The sequence below is a fragment of the Notechis scutatus genome, chromosome 6, assembly GCF_049901735.1.
Source record: "Notechis scutatus isolate UNSWTSFEM ecotype Mainland chromosome 6, rNotScu1.2, whole genome shotgun sequence".
NCBI classification, from domain to species: domain Eukaryota; kingdom Metazoa; phylum Chordata; class Lepidosauria; order Squamata; family Elapidae; genus Notechis; species Notechis scutatus.
In genome coordinates, this window is record NC_142014.1 from 48,162,249 (window position 1) to 48,183,028 (window position 20,780).

Genomic DNA, 20,780 nt, shown 5'->3' on the forward strand with positions numbered 1-20,780 from the left:
TTGCAATCATATTGGCAGTTATCTGAAACTCAGACTCTCTGGTGATATATTAAACCAATCAAACAAATGAAAGAGCTATCAATATATCATATTTTCTAATTATGGTAATTTGTTTATGTAAGCCAAAAGGATACATCTGAAATCTATAAAATATTTTTAAAGCATGAAATAAAGTTAGTTCTTGTACTTGTGAAGACAAGAGGTAGTATTGTTTATATTCAAAAGTGTGTCAGAAAGTTTGTACACCTTTTTCCAAAAAGCTTTGGCTGTCACTTCCATCACTTTCCAAGTAGTGCTCCTCAAAGAAGATACTATCAGTAGAAATGGTATCCAAGGAGGCTTGTGATGGACTTTTCTTCATGTTCTTATAAGAAACAGAGAATGCAGGGAGATTGGACTGGCACGATTCCTTAGGCTTTCCACTTTTTGATATAAAGATATTAGGAAATCATTACTTAAAGTAGAGAATATTACAAAATAAATAAAATCCTTTAAAATATGTAATTAAAAGAAATGTTGATGAAAATATATTCTGAAAGAAATATTGATGAAAATATATTCTGAAATCACAAGTAGTAATTATACCAAATAATATATTCACACTGGCATTCAGTAGTCATATTACAATCCTATATTTAGAACCAATAGTCTATGTACATATTAAAAGATGATAGATTTGTGATTTTGTTTTAAGTGATCCCGGATAAAATCCTTTATCTAGCAGGCAACTGCATTTTTCATAAATTTCCTAAGGTAAGTATTGTAGGAAATCCATGCAATATTCACAACCACCACCATTTATAAATGAATTTGTAACATAAGAATGTAATAGGTAGGAGTATGAAAAAATGATGCCTTCTGATTCATTTCAACCACAAGGGACTTTTCTCCAGCTCCAACTGCATACTGATTATTGTTTCAATATATTGTATCATTCAGAACTACATGGAGCATTCCTATAGATATGCTAGCTGCTGCCAAAAGAAATATATGGAAAACAGGATTTAAATGATTAACCTGGTAAATTATGACTATAATACAGAACAGATGCAATGCAATATATTAAAACACATTAAAAACTTGACAGCCAGCTTCCAGCTTTGTAGTATCAACAAGTAATCTAAAGACTCAGAACACCTTTAATCCCTCTAATTTTACTCTACTGTCCAGGACCTAAACCATGTTAATTTATAGAATATTTTCTGTACCTTAATGAAGACTGAAATGCAAGCATTTTTGCTGTGTTCAATTTTTCTTTGCCATTTTCAAACTTCTCAGACTGTCCCACAGAATCTGTTTCAGTTTCTATGACTTTAACAGTTGAGCATTCTGCTTTACTTTTGTTATTTGAGAAACCACTTTTCTCTTCTTCCTTGCCCATCAGTATTTTGATATTGTCTTCTCTGCAATTTGACATATCAGCCAATTCTCTTGGAAAGGAATTGTCACTTAGTAATTCACAAATTTCTTCTGAATCACTATGACTGAAAAGCCCACTATTGCTTTCTTCATTCACTTTCCTCCAAAGTTTTTCTGCTGTATCATTCAAAAATGAACTTTCACTTGGCAAATTCATGTCACTATTTGATTTTAAAACTGGATCTATCAGAAGATTAAGATTAGTATTCAGAGACCCACAATTGCTTACAACATTAATATCTAAATTGTTCATCTGTGTAGTAGAAGTAGAAACTAGCTTGCTTTCTGATTCATAAGCTTCTCTGTTTTCCGTGGGTAAGAGATCTGATGTCCCTGGACCGCCTTGTTCTAAAACAGGAGGGTTGCATATGCTTCCTTGCACTAGTGGATGAAGCAACAAAGCTATGTCAGCACTTTTCAATAAGATCCCAATACAGACATTTGCCTCTTTTGCTGGATTCCCTGTCACAGTCTCTACATCCTTCATCAAGTTGTCCAGGAGTAACGCAAGGGAATCTTGTAGGTAAAGTAAGAAAAGATATTGGTAATGATTTATCTGCATGCTTACATGTTTTTGAATATGAAGTAAAACATGAATGTCTGCAACATATGCAGACTGAGATCCTGAAGTGCTTTTAGAGGAGCACAAATTTTCACTACCACTGGGGAAAGCTTCCATCTCAGTACTATAATACTCTTTCAGACGTTTTTTATGCTGTAGGCGATCAGCAAGGTCACAAGACTCACTTTTCAGAATGTTGAGAGAGTCCTGATTGCAAAAAGGCTCTTTGTGTGACTGTTCATATCTCATAGGTTGACAAATCCAAACTGTAAGTGGGAATGAATCCACAAAACTTATCGGCCGTCCTTTCCCACTCTTCATTCCTTCATAGTCCATCCAAAATTGAGAAAAATGCACTGCCCAAACATCTGATGCAGCTGAGGTTTTGAGTGCACATTTATTCAGTTGAGGAATAATAATACCTTTATAGATATCGTGCAGTTTTGTATCTTGTTCATGGGCATGTCTTTCAAAAATGGGATGCAAAAGATTAAAACAGTCAGAAGATTTGGGAAACTCTGTGAAAGTTCTACTGAAGAATGTAGAGTCTTTGAAGTTTTGGAATGCTGCTTCCAAATCAGAGTGTCTACAGTATGCTGAATGTCTAGCATTTGTAGCAATCATTTCAGAACTTTGAATGGAAATTGCATATGGATCATCTCTATGGTTTTGCTTCCTTTCAGAAGGAATGATAAGCTACAATGATAAAAAAGTAAACTTGGTTAGAAAACCATATGTGAAGATCAAACAGGATTCATTGAATAAATATTCTTCAAATGTTAGGAACAAGAAAGAAAAGTAAATTGTCCAAGGAGAATCTGATCAATACACGTAAAAGTTATTAATATATGTAGCTCTCCAAAATATGGCTTGTACAATCCCTGAAACAGCTGAACAAGAGAATGAGGAAAATAGTAGTCTACAATGTCTGGTAGTAGATTTGGGCTTAAGTCTAAAGTATAATATAAATGAGTATCAAATTGATGACGCAAAGGAAAAGATGAATTTGCTAATTGAGTATAGTTGCACAACATTAATTCATTGAATTTTTATAGCTGCTTATCTCAGTCAATGACTCTTTCTTCAAAACTATTAAAACACTAAAAACATTTTAAAACAATAAAAACTAGCAGAAACATCCAAATTTAAAAAACACAGCAGCTAAGATATTTGGCCACTTAACAAGACAGCCAGGAAATGGGGCCCTTAACACATTCAGCATCTTAGGCACTGGCTAACGGGGCTAGTGCCATTCTAATCTCCAAAAGAAGAATGTTCCATAGAATAGGGACCACTGTGGAAAAAGCTCGCTATTGTGGTTTATACTCTAGTAACTTTCTAACTAGATTAGTTTAAGCAGTATATAAGAAAGCCTTAAAGATAATGTGTGAGTTAGTTCAGACTACAACAGCTAGTACTGTGAATAATGTAGTCAAATGGAATAACATATCCATTCTGAAGGAACTATATTGGCTACTCATTTCCTTTAGTAGCAATTCTACCTGGAAACCTATACTGATTGTCTCCCATGTTTCTCCCACCTGTTCCTGAAAACTGGATTTAAAAATTCCAGTCTAGAGAAGAGAGGTATGGTGCTACCACAGTATCTGATTGATCATTCTACTATCCTGCTCTTTCCATCCAAGAAGGGAAAACTATCCTTGTTGCTGGGCTATAAATAGGGAAGGCAACGCTTACTACCTGGCTCATGTGTTGATGGTGTTACAAGTTCCTGCCTTCTCCTTTTAAATATTGCAACTTTCTTACTAGTTCCTATTCATTTGTTTCTCATTACATACATGAATGGCTACATACATACATGAATGGCTTTACATATCTTTCCCATGTTTCTCCTTTGAAGCTACTACACCATAGCTTCAAAGCTACCATTGTTAAAGTAGAGGGAACAAATTGTTCCTTTGTTTCACAGTGGTGGGTAGAAATTTTGTGTCAATAAAGAACTGATAGCTGAAATTCAAGGAAGCAAGGAAGTACTATTCACTGATACTTTGTAACATTGTTCAAACATTAAGGAGGGAGAACTATTGCAGAACAATGGAAGTGTAAGAAAGTGTAAGAAAGAAAGAGGATGGCTAGGAAATATAAGATTGCCCTCAGAATGGAATGGAATGAATATACTAGACTCCATGATGTTTATGAGCCATTGCATCAATTGGAAGAAAAAAAAAGGGAAGCTGCTGACTAGCTAAGACCATAGCAACTCATTGTGAAAAAAATCATCAGCAACCAGAAACAATGGACAAGTCAAGCACTACAGACAATTGGAGTTGCAGATGTCACTAAATAGGAATAAAGCACAGTTAATTAAATACTCATAATGTCTTAACAAGGCTTCTAAGGTAAAACAATATTTCTAAAGTACTTTTCAAAACAGAGGTGGGGAGTGTATTTGCAGAAGGCTTGGACTAGGTCAGGGGTCTGTAACTTTAAACACTCAAAGAACCATTTGGACCCATTTCTCACAGATAAGAAAACACCGAAAGCCAATAATTTAACAACCAATGTGACTGAATGGGCGTGGCCAACTCAACACCACTCAGTCCCAACCAGTCACATGATTCCTCCCCCCATCCATGCCTACCCAGCGATCATTAGGGAAGAGAACTGGTTGTTAATTTGCCCCGCCTGGCCCTGCCTCACCCCTCTTCTCCCACAATCTCTTGCCACACCTGGCCTCAGGTGTGTTGTTCACCTTTCTATGTCTCTCTCTCTCTCTGCCTCTTTCTCTGTCTCTTCCTACCTCTCCCTTTCTCTATTTCTCTTTCTCTCCTCTCTCTCTACTCTATCTCCTGTCTCTTTCTCTCTCTCTCTCCTCTCACTCTCCTCTCTCTCTCTCCCCCTCTGTATCTCTCTCTGTCTCTTTTCTCTCTCTCTTGGAAAGCCAAGGCTGGGCTGACCTGGTAAAGTCTCATTGGGCCCCTTTGCTACTCCTTTTCTTTCTTCTTGGCAACTTTCAGAAATCCAGGCTGGCTGAGGAGTGAGCGCAAGCTGCGGTGGAGCCTTCCCTGAAGACAACCATTGTCCTCTACTTGTGATGCCTTGGCCAGGAAGGCACCCACTAGCGGGGAGACTCTCAAGTGAGTGGTTGGGCTTGGCCCAAGTGCAGCAAAGGCACACGGGGTGGGCAGGTTAACTGGCTGATGGGCGAGCATCTTTGGCGAGGGCATTCCAGCTTTCTCCGAGCCTGATCCGCAGATTGGGCTTGCAAGGTTCGGCAGGGCCAGTCCTGTTTCCCACTGACCTGAGCTTCTTTACTCCTCCAGTGGAGTAGGCCACCGGCAGCGTTGATTGAAAAGCATTCTCCAGGCGACAAATGTCCCCCATGCAAGGTTTAAAGCCGCAGATGGGCGCTGAGGGCCCATCCTCCTTTCTGTCATCCCCTCCTCCCATCCTGCCAGCCCTCATGTAAGCAAGGCTGCAGCCGGGTCAGGCCAGAATCTCAGAGCGAAGAGCAAGTTGCACATCTCCCCGAGCAACTGAGGCACGCTCAGCACCAACAAGGGCTGGAAGAAGCACGTATTAGACCCAACAAGAGATGAGGTGCCAGAGAATCAGCCCCGGCCGCTTCTCCATCCCCATTTTTGCTCTTACCTTTTCAGGCTGGGCGAGGAGTGATGGGGAGGGGAGAGGGGCAGGGCCAGCCAGTAGTGGGATCAGCCTGTTTGCCGAACTTCAGAAGAAGTTTACTGGTTCGGCTGGGAGCCACAGCAGAGAAGTCAAAGAGCCACATGCAGCTCCATAGTCGTGGGTTCACCTGGACTAGGTGAAGCATTGTTCTTACACTCAGGATAGGGTGAATGACAAATTGATTATGAGGCAAACAGAAACTGTGGATCTGGCCTAAGTCTAAATAAGCTGGATCTGCCTATCTTTAAAACCTTGAGTGGTCTCAAATAGTTGAAGGACCACCTCTGGCTATAATATCCAGTCCATGTTTAATATGGTCAGAAAGTATTTTTTAAAATAGCTTGGATACATTGCATAGCAGTGAGTCCTCTCTCTTGCAGTCTCCAATTATGGAACGTCTCATGTAAACATGAGTGCTACTATCACTGCATTTTTAGTACCTAGTTAAATACTTTTTGTTTGCACAAGTATTTTCATTTATTTAAATGTTTTGTTCTTTTTCATCTTACTGCTTTTATTATTATACTTTGATTACTTATAACTTCCCCCATTTTACGATTTTAAAATCAAAGCAATAATAAATCTCAGCTTGCTGTAATTCTGCAGAGGAATGTATTCCTTTTAAAGTTTTCTATGCCCAAGGAATCCATATACCCTTGACTATCAAGCAACTACTATCCCCAATATGCTATATTTATAAATTGATCTCCATAGCTACAGGTACATTACTGATTCTCAGAATGTTTCTTTTCTGATATGTCTATTATACTGTCGTTCTTTTTAGGTTCAAACAGTCCAGCTATTTGATTTGTTTGCCCCAGGCATTTATATTGTTGCTTTAATACTTAGAAGCTACCCATAGTTCTTTATGAGTGGGGAAAGCTTAAAACTTCATAGCATGGAGACTGATTAATTTATAAATTACCATTAATTTATAAACATAGAACTTAAAAGTTGTGTATTCTCCCACAACTATTAGAACCTTTTATAAAAAGTTAATAATCAATCTTATCTATAATATACAATCACAGACACTGGAAATATTATATGGTATCAGTGTTATACTGAGAAATATATTCAAAAACATGCAGGTTCTTTCAGGTATGTTAGAAATTTGAAAATTTAAAAATCTGAAAGGTCCTATAAAAGTTAGAAACCAAGGGAAATACTGGCACATTGTCCATGATCTGTCATTTAAAAATGGCTCCATGGTTTAAAAGTTTCAAAACAAGGACTGTTGTCATACATCATTCTATATAGGAAACAAACATTTAGCAATGTTGTGTTATGCTTTTGCAAACTGTACCTTTATCATTAATCCGTCAACTCGAACATCAACATGTTCTTCTGATTTTGAATTGTCATTCAACTTGTACATGGCCATAAACTGACTGAGACTCTGTTTCATATCCAATACAAATTGATTTAGCCAAAGAATACTTCTCTCGTCCAAAGTGAACTGCAGTGCATTTAGCTGAATATACAAGTTTGCATTTGGAACTAAAGGAAATGAAAATAAAATTATACATATTAAAATGTTTTAAAAGTAGAGTTACTATGACTATAATAAGGTAGGTGCTTGAAGAATATTGGCACTAAGGAAAATAGCTGTGGTTTCCTTAGTGTGGCATTAGATCTTACCCTCTAACAATATTTTAATAAGTGCCATAGTAGAAATGAGATTTGAAAAAAAAAATCACAAACACCAGTGAAATTTACAACAAAAATTGCAATACATAGCTTTTTATATAGCTATTATTCCAATTCTAGTTCCTTTATAATTATTCTACCATCCACTTTAATGATGTTCAAAATCTTGTGATGTTGAACACATTCTGACTTTATTATATTCAGGAAGATAGTCCTTATATCTTTTTTCTGCAAAACTTGACGCTTTCCTGAGCAGTCTAATCTTCCTTTACAACAATGAACACCTAAATACTTACTGTTCTTTATGGTAAGAATAATAAGCAAACACTAAGGCAACAACCATGAATGCGAAAAGTCTAATCTAAGCACCACTTAGATAATTTCTTCTGCTTTAAATGTCTGTTACTAGTGAGAGTAGAGGCAGTTTCTCCCCACCTACCTACTCACTCTCAAGATCATTTATATAGATGCCTACTTGATATGCATATATGCAAGATATGCAATCTGATGTAATATTGTATAAAGGAGTTCCAGGAGAAAATTTCAACTTGTTATGACTAGATACTTATTATAAACTTACAAAAAATGCACAAAGAACATTGCAAAAGCAATAGCGTGGGGCATTAACAGTTGGACACAGAATTTGAAACTATTTGAAAAATCAATGTAAATATTCAATAGAAAAAATCAAGACAAAACAGTTCAGGTTTTTTGTCAGGATTTAAGCATTTGATTAGTGTAGTAAACAGGGTTGCTATCTTTGGACAAAGAATATTATAAGGATAGGGTTATTTTCCCTTCATAATCTCATAACGATTTCTCTACAATGAAAGCATCCTTCATACTACCAAAAATGGATAATTTTTCATTGGGCAAATAATGTAACAGTTTTAAAGAAGAGCCTAATATTAAAGTGAAAAAATTAAGCATTATTTTTAGACTGAATTTTTAATCATATACCAAATATTTTAAGCAAGTGGTCAGCAACTTTTCCAGCTCCGAGGACTGGCAGTGGTAGCAGCTGGCCATGGTGGCAGAGGGGGATGAAAACACATGCAACCTAATCCCACACATGCACAAATGGAACTTCATGTGCTCATTCACAATTTGTGCAACCCAATTCCCCATATGCTGCGGACTGTTACCAACCCATGGACTAGAGTTGGGGAATCATTTTAAACAAGATAAACGTGTTATATGCAGTGTTAAGTAAATAGTCTTAAACTTTGCTTTTGAAATATTTGTCAAACCTGCCCTATGATGTAATCCTCTAACTTTTCTTCCCTTCTTAGGTTGCAATGGTTAGAACATGTCTATTATAATTTTTTTGGAAAAAAATACATTCCATATAAGTAGGAATTTTAATTTTGAAATGCTGGGATTAGGTATAGCAAAGCAATAGAAAATCAGTTTATCTAACACTAGATATTTTGTTTATGTTTTTTATATTTTGCAAAGCTAGAAAAAAATATACATCTGATTTATCAATATCTACCTAACCCTATTTTTTTTCTCAGGTGTATCTGCTAGAAATAGATGTATCTGCCCTGAATATAGGAGAAACTTCATTTTAATGGTTCGAGTGGGAAATAGGAGTATCCATTATTCCCAAATGTCTGTTAATTTGAAAGTAATTAACAAATACCTTTCCGTAATACCTGCATCTTTTGTATACCAACACAATTATTCAAAAAACATAATCTGTGTTATGTTATATTGCTGCAGAAAATATGACAAAATTTAACTATCTTATTCAGACTATTTTGGATTTAAAGGGATTGCCATTATTTGAAGGAAATTTCCAAATAGGAATATGGTTCACTGTATCTGCCGACCGCTAAATATGAATCCATTAAATTGAGGATCTACTCTACTTTCAAAACAGCTACAATATTTAACAAATGGGAAAAGATAAGAAAACACTTTACTAGGAAAGTCTTTGCCATCCGGATAATAGTATTCAGTGAATTCAATATGAATGGCTGGCATTTCTCGTGGGAGATAGAGCGATTTTTTATTGCAAGAAATAAGAGTTTTAGGAGAACGATGACACTGGTCTGCTGTAGAGACCTGAAAATAAGAAATTCAGCATTTAGGTTTTGTGAAGTACAAGCGTTAACAACTTCTCACCTATCACTTTTCAGTTATTAGGAAAAAGATTTTCATTTTAATACCACCTCCAAAAAACCCCAAATACTTCATTTTTGTGGCCATTTATGACACTTGGTGTGTAGTACTGGATTTGTAGACAGCATAAAAGGAAATGTCATTCTTAATATGCTGTAACATTTCAATAATTATTTCTTAATTTTAAACAGTTGTATAACTAAGCGCTTTTCCTAGTTTGGTTCCAATGATATTAAATTCAGAGTTTAAAACATTTGTTATTATGCTACAAAATATAATACCTTAAAATTAATGTTAATAATTTGTGTATGTACCTTACGTACTATAAGTTAACATGTCTTTAAGCTTACTGTTTACTGTCATACATTTTATATATTTAATGAAATAAAATAAGAAAAATAAATTAAATTGCCTGAAATAGATACAAATGATTCTAGAAATAATTTAAAGCATTAGCTAGAAAGATAGAAAATATTTATATTAACATCTGAATTTGTAATACTATAATTTGCAAACATTACATAATCATTAAGGATGAGTCAACTTAAGAAGAATTGATTAAATCAGTTCAGATTACTCAGGACAACAATGTTTATAAGATTCTTCTTCTCTCCGAGATCAGACACAGAAATTTCATCTGAGAAAGTTAAATGCTATAGTAGATATATCCTCTCGAAACAGATAATTATATCCCAAGATGGGTGGTTTAATAAGCTTTATATATAGCACAACAGAAAAATTAACTTGTTACCTCTTCAAGCAAATCCAAAATATACTTCTTTTTGAGGTGCATAAATTGTGATACTTTTCATCATACAAAAAATAAAGCCTATAGTAAAGAACTGCTTGCTTATTATAACCAGATATGGAGTGGTATGTATTATTCATAAAAGTTCTACAAGGGCTTACAATATAAATAATTATAACTTAAGCTCAAGATACAGTCAATTGTAATAATCTTTTTTTTAAAAAAAAAAAAACAACCCTCTCCTTACCTCAGAAATCTTCAAAGGGGGCATGCTGAGCATTGCATGAAGCCTGGAGCAGACTTCTGCTATACTGTATATCAGTGAACATATGCACCTGTCATTTAGAGATGGTTGCATAGCTGTTGCATTTCCATTTAAGCCCTCTATTTTGTTGCTTGAGTGTGCCTTGCCTTTTGCCTGCCTCCCAACAGAATGTTGGATCAGCCAATCAGGATGCAGACATGCATCTCCATACAATATATAGTTGAGATTTGGATAGTGTGTGCATTGGTCCATCTGCAACCAATTGCAAACTATATTTACCCATCAACCCCTTCCCAGCATAGGTATGCATCAATGCCTATGAACAGTAGTGGGCAAGTCTAAATCAAGCTTAAGAAATGGGCCAACTCTCCAATTAAATTGCAATGGAAAAAGACCCTAAAAAAAAACACCCAGCAGCAAATAGTTCCTGATTTTCATTCTGATAATTTATAAACTAGAAAGGCAAAAGGGATGGCAGATTACATAATGTCCGCTTAATCTGACCAAATATTTTTTTCTGCCAATTATAGGACTAAAAACTAACAGAAATATAACATAAGAAAAAAACATAAGAGAAAATCTCTTTATGCCAACAATTAGTTTGGCAAAACCTCTGTCATTGATTGATAGTCAACACTTGTATTAAGAACCTCATAATTTGGAACATAAAAGAGTATTATTAATTTGTTGTAGCAGTCATTATTTAAATGTACCTGATAAAAATTGACATCTGCAAGTCTAACTACCACTGGGCTAGACATCAATTTCTCCTTTGGCTGCTGTGATGACATAAAAGTCTTAGAAATTCCTTTGGACATTTGATCCTTGCCTACAAGAAATAAAAAGCATAAAAGCACATACAGTGTAGGCCATCTTCTAAAATCCCCTCTATACATAGAGGGGATAATGTAGAAATAATTAAAATAACCTAAAATTTCAATGAGAAGGCAATGAAAGGAAACAGTATAAACTGACTCATTAATTACACAATTCATATCGGATTGAATACATTATTTATCTTCACTAATAAATATTATTTATATTATAAGCATCAATCTCCCAAATTAAATTTACTTACATGGGAGACTACAATATAGTATGAATCAAGATTACAAAAATATAAAGAAAGACACCAATTTTATTCAAAGCAAATGTATTGGTGTTTCTAATCTAATCAAATCAAATTAATAGGACCTGGGTCCACAAACAGATTGTAAAGGTAAATGAAAAATCCTAAATACCTATCTGTATATGCTGTGGAGACTCCTGGACTGGGGATTTAACTGGAGAATCTAAATTGTGATCCTTCACAGCCTGCTTAAGCAATTCAACATTTCCTTTGAACTCTTGCAGCAGTTCTTCTGCCCATTCACTTCTGGTTTTTGTAGCATCACTGTAATGCATCCAATGGCTGCAGCTCTCATCTACAATTGTATATATTTAATAAAAATGAAAAGGAATTTAAGCACCTACTTAAACCCATTTATAATGTTTCAATATTTTATTCGTATTTGATATATTTTAAAATATTTGAAACTATTTAAATTATTTGTTTACATTCCAGTTTGTAATTACCTAACATCCGTATTAAGGCAGTAAAGATGTAATGAATTTAAGAAAAGACTTACTGTATCATTTCAAAGATCCATCTAATCCAGCATTTGTCAGCATTTGTCACTTAGTTACCATTACTGGGAATGCTGGGATTGTGCCATTAAGTGACACATCTCACTTAATGATTGCTTTGCTCAACGGCGACCAAGATTCTGGTCCCAACTGTCATAAGTCAAGTACTACCTGTGCATATTGTGTAAAGAACTTTTTTTAATGACTCTCTTGCTATCCTTATCCTTATATCCTTATTGGATAACTTTAAACTCTAGTATTAAGAGAGGAAAAATCCTCTGTAGAATTTTCTCCATTCTATATATGATTTTATATTCCACTGTAATGATCATAACTACCACTACTCCATTTTACCCTTGTTTAACAAGAAAGGCCCAAACATCAAAGCCTTTCTTCACAGGAATTATTTTCAAACCTAATGACTTTTATTATTCTTTTTAAATCCTTTCCAGCTTGGAAACCTTGGAGTTGCTGCTGGAGATGATGAGTGTATTGACTGAAGACATCTAGATGCCAACAGATTGGGAAATACTGTGTAAGAGCTGCTAAGAATAACTTAAATTCTCAGAACACTATAAATAACTATTTCCAAACATTTCAGTATCTTTTTGAATTGGGATAAGATACAATATAGCCTATTGTGCAAAGTTTCATATCTGCAACACCCTCAATTCACTTTGATCAATAACATATTATATGTAAGATTTACTGTGGAAAAATTAAGTGCTGATCAGGCAGTTTTGCAACCAGAAAACAGAATTCAACTTTTACCTGCTTTGTGAAATGGATAGTAGTCTATAGTTAATTGACTAAAGGACAGCTGCATAGCACCTCCTGAAATACGCCTGTTTGCATCTGTAAAATAATACAATGCATAATATTACATGTCATGTTCTTATTTATTTCCTCTGGAAGGAAAATATTGTGGTTCATTTGAAGCAATATGCTTCTCTTCTTGGTGGCTCTCAAATCTGCTGCACTGTAATTTTATTTAGGAAAACAATAGCAACTAAGCAAAATTATATAAATTTCTTTTTTTTTCTTTCAAATTTTTTATTAAGTTATAAAGTATCATAAAATACAAAGTACAAAAGTAAATAGAACAGTGGGAGTGGGGAGGGGAAAGGGGGAAGTGAAGTGAGGAAACATAGGGGGGAAAAGATTTGATGTTAATCAATTTGATTTGATTTGATTTGATGTTAATGCCTTATTTTACTGTAACAGAGAGAGTCGGAAGTCAATGCTTCTCTTTCTTTATAATACTCTATAACTTAATAAAAATTTTGAAAGGAAAGATTATCTAAATTTCTTTAACAAAAAAAGTTTTTATTTTTTAAGACAAACATATACAAACAAAACATAAAAACATAAAACCATCTTCCATTTTATATACATAGTGTGTCAGTTGGTTACAAATCTTTTGTGCTATCCTTTCGTAGTCATTACTCACAGTTTATATAAATTTTCACATTGTCAAACTAATATATGCTTATATATTTATCAGTTATTAATCATCCATGACTAAATTATTTATTCTGTCATTTTATATGAGATATTCCAAATTTATATTATACTTTCATCCAATTGTTATATATGTCTATATTATATTTTATATCAATCTATTAAACTTGTATTACAAAATTATCTAATCTATTATATTACCATGTCTTTTTGTCCAACCATTGATAATACAAATCCCATATCATATAAAATTGTTTTTCTTCTTGTTCTCTAATTTCAAATGTCAGTTTACTCATTTCAGCACGGTCCATAATTTTCTTAATAACTTCCTCCTGCATAGGTATTTTATCATTCTTCCAATTCTTAGCAAATACAATTCTAGCCGCTGTTAAAACATTTACAATCAAATATTTCAGCTCTTTATTGTATATTTCCAGGATAATTCCCAATAAAAAGATCTCTGATTTAAAGTCTATGTGTTGTTTTATCATTTTTTCCAACCATGTGTGGATTTTAGTCCAATATTTTTTTGCATCCGAAAATGTCCACCACATATGGTAATATGAACCAGGTATCTGATGACATTTCCAACGTTTATCTGATTTGCTCTTAAACATTCTCACGATTCTCGTCAGGGGTAGATGCCACCTGTAAAACATCCTATACAAATTTTCTTTATATGCAGTTGACATTGTCATTTTATAATTTTGAGACCACAATTTTTGCCATTTCTCTAAGTCAATCCAATATCCAAAATTTTTCCCCAAGCAATCGTTTTTTTAACTTGTTCTTCCTCCAATTTAAATTCTAATAAATGTCAATAAAGTTTTTTAATTACCTTTTCATCAGCACCCATCAAAATTTTGTCTAAATCAGTCACCTTATCATAAATACCTTTTTTTTAAAATCTTTAGCAAATCTAAATTGTATTTGCAGATAAGAAAACCAATTCATTTTTACACCTTGTTCTTCCAACGCTTCCATAGATTTAAGTTCACCCTTTTCATTCAATATCTCACCATATCTAAGAGTTTGTTCCTTTTTATATATTAATGGATAGGAAGAAGTTTCAATGGTAGATATCCATAATGGAATTTTTAAGTAATTTTTTCTTTTTATCTTCTCCCAGTTCAAAAACAGTGCCTCTCTAATGTAATGTCTTCTAAAATACCCGTGTTTTAGTTCCCTTGTACCAAAGGAAAGCATGCCATCCCAACAGTAAGTCACGCCCTTCTAAGGTCAATAGTCTACTGTTCCTTAATGTTATCCATTCCTTTACCCACATCAAATTTGTCGCCTGGTAATATAACTCCCAATTGGGCAAGGCAAACTCTCCTCTTATTTTTGCATTTTGTAACAGTTTAAGTTTTATTCTCGCTTTCTTACCCTGCCAAATATATTTCAGCACAATTCTATTTAAGTCTTCAAAAAACTCTTTCCCTAGTCAGATTGGAATTGTCTGGAATAGATATAAAATTCTAAGCAATACATTCATCTTAATTGTAGATATTCTCCCAATCAATGATAGTTGTAAGTTTTCCCATTTTGTCAAATCTGTTGCAATCTGCTGTTTGAATTTAAGATAGTTATCCTCCTTCAGTGTGCTACATCTTGGTGTAATGTATATCCCTAAATACTTAACCTTAACCTTCCTGCAACCACTTGGACAGAATGGGTCACAGGAGGGTCGCTATAGAAGCTGATTCCACCTATCACCTGCAATGGGCAGTTCCGGGCCACTCCGCTTAGGCTGTCAACTAAGGGAACTCGCAGTTTACTCAATTGCTCAACTGGTTTCAAAGGGAGGTCGGGGGATCTTTGTGCCCCTTGCAATCCACTAGCATCTTCGAGGGGAAGGTATGCTTCGAGGGGGAATGCGGAGATTGCTGTCCATAAAACTGAGAGCTAAACAGCCCGCCTGTCTCCTACCTTCTTCTCAAGGTTTTGGAACAGGAACGGGGCGAGATAGGTATCGTATTTGCGGAAACCACACCACAGACTACAATGTCTTTGCAGAAGCCAAAACTATATTTGTGGATTACCCTCGCCCTTGTACTGTCTGAAAAAGAGCCACCAAAATATCCCACCAACCACACAAGGGAGAGCTGAAGCCGGACTCAACCACCTGTCAGTGGTCAGGCTACAAGCAAAACCTTGAGAAGAAGGTAGAAGAAAGGCGTGTTGTTTAGCTCACCCACCCCCCCCCAAATTAGATTCGCTTCCAATCCTTTTGATATACCAAAGACCATCAGGATCTGGTTATGCTATCAGGCCTGTGACTCCCAGAGAACAAATAAATGTTTAAATAGCTTCATGACTATTTTTGTCTTCTTTTTGCCTAGGCATGATTCTTTATTTTTATAATATTTACTTTTAAAATGATTTTTATATTTTTATATCTGTAGTTTCATATGTGGTTTTATCCATTTATTGTGCTCTGTTCAGTGTTGTCTTCAGGAAGATGGCAGAAATCTAAGTTTGATTAATAAACAAATAAGATACTGCTATGCACCAACTGATATTTAAGAACTAGTGCATAGACCTAAAAATGTACAAGCAAAATAAACTGGAAATATATAGTAATTTAACATAGAGTCTTACAATTTTGGTAAATCATAAAGATAATAAATAAAGCTCTTGCCCTTTTCCTTGGTGTAAATATCATCACAGATATGCAGATCCAAATGAGAAATTGCTAGATGATAAGATGTTTCCTTAACATCAAAATCATTGAATAGTCTTACAATTGCATCATTTTGATCAGAAGCTGCTGAAGACTGTTGAGTTTTCGTCTCCTGAGAATTGTATGCTGACATGGAACTCTGAAACAATTTAAGTACAACATAATCTTCACTGAAACACCATAACATAAAAACATGCTTTTATATTAAATAATATTTTCAAATGGAATATAAATTATACTTTAATCTTCAAAGTTATTTGGCACAGTTATTACTATTAAATTGACAAGAATGATACTGCTGAGGTGTAGCAGTTTAAATTCAAGACCTTGTGAAACAGATGTTTTTCAAAGTAGTATTCAAAATGTTTCTAGAAATTACAGCTGTGTGAAAAAGTCCTGCACGCTTTACAGTTTATGTCATTTTTTTGGATAGGCCATTGATTTTATGATATTTTATGCTAACTGCTATGCAAATATTGTTATATTTAAATAAATACTGGTGGTTTTTAAGTGAAAAGCATAAGCTTGGATGGGGATTGTGAATTTTCTTGCATGCTTACTGTCAGCTTTGAAATTCAGCTGCCACAGTTTTTTTAAGAGAGTTGGAGGAGGTGATAAGTTCAAGGTTATTCTGTATGTTGTATTAAGAAATTCCAGTGGCAGTTAATTGGTTCTCGTGATTTATGAAGTGTAGAAGTGGGAGGAGAGAAGGTGGATTCTGTGTAACGTGTGAAAAATTTTCACTTTGGGAAATTGCCTTTGACATGCCAGATCTGTTCCTAAATAAATCAATTGGAGAGAAAATGTCTCGGAGTGATTGATATCATGGATACTTTCTGGATGCCTTATACCTACAATGCATGCTTACAATGACTATGAAAACAGTTTAACTGATGCATACCAGTGGCATACGTGTTGCAATTACTAAGGCTGATGCTAGTGTTTTGTTAACATTTTCATTGTTGTGGCCCTGAAAAGAACCGTTTAGGTAACCAAACATGGTTACTAATATGAAATTGGCCAGCCCTTATTGCTTATCAACAGGAGACATCGCTTCAGCATAGACTGTATAAGCCTTTGCACATGATATTTGGTGACAATGTGGTGCCAGGCTGCAATAATGGATTCAATCAGCTCCTGCTTGGTCTTTGGATGCTTCTTGCTTATTTCGTAGCCAATCTTGGCCCACAAGTTCTCAACTGGGTTCAAATCTGGGCTCTGAGCTGGCCAATTCAGGAGTCGAACCCCATGCTTCTTCATCCACTGGTGGACAGACTTGGCTCAGTGACAAAGAGGGTTGTCATCCTGGAAGTAAAAGACTTTCCCTACAAGTTGCTGAGCTGAAGGAAGCATGGTCTTTTCCAGGACGACTTCAACTGCTTGGAATTCATGATTCCCTGCACAATTTGTATCCGACCAATACCAGAAGCAGCGATACAGCCCCAGATCATCACATGCAATGGATGCTTCACAGACAGATTCAGGCAATACAGCCTAAATTCTTCAGCTGGAAATCTTCTGACATACTTATTGCACTGATTCCCAGAAATAGAAATTGCTCTTATCACTGAAGATGACCTTGGCCCACTGTTCGATGGTCCACTTGGCATACTGTACAGTCTATGCTGAAGCGATGCCACCTGGTGATAAGCAATAAGGGCTAGCCAATTCCATATTAGTAACCATGTTTGGTTACCTAAATGGTTCTTTTCAGGGCCACAAACAATAAAAATGTTAACAAAACACTAGCATCAGCCTTAGTAATTGCAACACATATGCCACTGGGTATGCATCAGTTAAACTGTTTTCATTGTCATTGTAAAAGAGAAAATTCACAATCCCCATCCAAACAGCACCAAATTGCAAAAAGCTTATGCTTTTCACTTAAAAAACACCAGTATTTATTTAAATATAACAATATTTGCATAGCAGTTAGCACAAATATCATAAAATCAATGACCTATCCAAAAAATGTCATAAACCGTAAACCAAAAACCGTAAAGCGTGCAGGACTTTTTCACACAGCTGTATTTAATTTGATTTAATTCAATTTATTCAATTTGGGCACCTAACTCTAGTCAACACTAGACAGCACAAAATACAATTACAATAAAATACAATATGATAATAAATACAAAATAAATTAAGAACAAGAAAAATAAGAACAATAACAAGATGGCAGTCTGGGCAACAAGTCTTTGCCACCTAGTGCAATTAAGTTATAAAGAGATTCAAAGCAGAAAATAATACAAAAATATGCAAAACTAATTTAATTCCAACTTTGTCCAGTATGATATACTAGTTATTACACTGTCTATTCTAATAATAAATGTTCATAAGAATAGATTCTTCTGTCTTAGAGGAATAATATTACACAGCAAACTAAAAAAATATTTTAACCTTTGTTATTCTTATATAATTCAAATTGATGCTACCAATTTTGGGGAAAAACCCTAATGTTTGAAATAGCATAGTAGCACATTTAGAGTTTTCTAAACAAATTTGTATCAATAACATTAAGACATAAAATACCTGATTGACTTACCTGCATAGGTTCAGAAGCAAGGCTTTTTCTCTGTTCAGCTGATTTCTCTATTGCTTCACTAAGGGATTTAGCATACTGTACCATAGCTTTCAACTGGGAATCAGTCAAAACCCACAGTAAATCATCCAGTATTAAAATTAGTTTGGATGCCACCACATTGCAATCTTTTAACTGTCAAAGGAAAAAAAGGTCAATTTTAAATATTTTTTTTTTAATATGTTTTATTAAAAGTTTTCTTTCTTAATACAAAATACAAATGAAACACATATACATGTATTGTCCCCCCTGATGAATATATTATAGCAATAATAGTTCCTCCCTATTGCAAAGCAGGCCCACAATTTAGAAACTTCCGCAAATCTATTTGCTACCAATTGACCTGTCATCTAGCTAATATATATAAAAAGGTAGTTAACAGCAAAATTAAACTTCAAAGCCTTCTGTAAGCAATCTATTATTGTATTTAGAAAGTCTGGGTTAGACAACATCACCACCAGATGGATTTGTAACTGGCTGACCAACTGCACTCAACGTGTAGTCGTCAATGGAACTGCATCTACTGTACATGGTGGGAAGTATGCAGTGGAGTACCCCAAGGCTCTGTTTTAATCCCAGTACTCTTCAACATCTTCATCAATGACTTGGACAAGGGGATAGATGGGGAACTCATCAAATTTTCAGACGACACCAAGCTGGCAGGAATAGCCAACATTCCAGAAGATAGGCTTAAGATACAGAAGGATCTTGACAGACTTGAACATTGGGTGCTAACTAATAAAATGAAATTCAATGGTGAAAAAAGTTCTACATTTAGGCAAGAAAAATCAAATGCACAGGTACATTATATGTGGTACCTTGTTCAATAGTAGTAACTGTGAGAGGGATCTTGGAGTCCTAGTGGACAACCATTTAAATATGAGCCAGCAGTGTGCAGCAGCTGCCAAAAAAGCCAACACAGTTCTAGGCTACATAAACAGAGCGATAAAATCAAGATCACGTGAAGTGTTAATACACTTTATAAGGCATTGGTAAGGCCACACTTGGAATACTGCATTCAGTTTTGGTTGCCACAATGTAAAAAAGATGCTTAGACTCTAGAAAGAGTGCAGAGAATAGCAACAAAGATGATTGGGGCAGTGGTGGCCAGGTTCTGCCGAGCCAATAGCGGTGATGAGCAGCGGAGACCAAACCGGTTCTTTCCGCCGCTCTGCTGTAAGGCCCACCCGCCCACCCGGGCTCCCATACTCACCTTTAACCTCTGAATTTGAAATGCAGCTGGTTTGCGCGGCACCTCTGCACATGCACAAAGCACACCCACCAAGCCATGCCCACCGAACCGGTAGTAACAATATTTGAATCCCACCACTGGACTGGGGGCTAAAACATATGAAAAACGGTTGCAGGAACTGGGTATGTCTAGTCTAATGAAAAGAAGGACTAGGGGAGACATGATAGCAGTGTTCCAATATCTCAGGGGCTGCCACAAAGAAGAGGGAGTCAAGCTATTCTCCAAAGCATCTGAGGGCAGGACAAGAAGCAATGGATGGAAACTAATCAAGGAGAGAAGCAACTTAGAACTAAGGAGAAATTTCCTGACAGTTAGAACAATTAATCAGTGGAACAACTTGCCTCCAGAAGTTGTGAATACTCCATATTGGAAGTTTTAAAAAAGATGTTGGATAACCATTTGTCTGAAGTGGTGTAGGGTTTCCTGCCTAAGCAGGGGTTGGACTAGAAGACCTCCAAGGTCCCTTCCAACTCTGTTATTCTATTCTATTCTATTCTATTCTATTCTATTCTATTCTATTCTATTCTATTCTTATTCTAGTCTACAACATGTCACAAGTCCACAACTTATGATAAAAAGTACCCTCTTTACAGTTGCATTTCCAACAAATATTTGAAACATCCTTATACATCTTTGATAGTTTATCTGGCATCAAATACAACCAGCACATTACTTTACAGAAGCTCTCATTAAGATTATAATTCAATGTGAATATCAGTCTTTTGGTCCATGTATTTTCCCATTGCTCTAACATTATA

The 20,780-nt window shown here is 35.3% G+C and overlaps 1 protein-coding gene across 2 annotated transcripts in view; it reads right to left on the reverse strand.

Moving 5' to 3' along the window:
* The window catches only part of BLTP3B (bridge-like lipid transfer protein family member 3B), a 68,718-nt gene that overhangs the window by 27,249 nt on the left and 20,689 nt on the right, over positions 1-20,780 (reverse strand). For both annotated transcript variants that reach the window (XM_026694251.2, XM_087968163.1), the window contains exons 7-15: positions 18,735-18,905; positions 16,148-16,328; positions 12,817-12,900; positions 11,661-11,843; positions 11,133-11,248; positions 9,208-9,349; positions 6,936-7,129; positions 1,209-2,677; positions 247-422 (exon numbers count right to left, since the gene is read on the reverse strand). In XM_026694251.2, the coding sequence (XP_026550036.1) occupies positions 247-422; positions 1,209-2,677; positions 6,936-7,129; positions 9,208-9,349; positions 11,133-11,248; positions 11,661-11,843; positions 12,817-12,900; positions 16,148-16,328; positions 18,735-18,905 (2,716 nt within the window). The remainder of the gene's footprint in view (positions 1-246; positions 423-1,208; positions 2,678-6,935; positions 7,130-9,207; positions 9,350-11,132; positions 11,249-11,660; positions 11,844-12,816; positions 12,901-16,147; positions 16,329-18,734; positions 18,906-20,780) is intronic.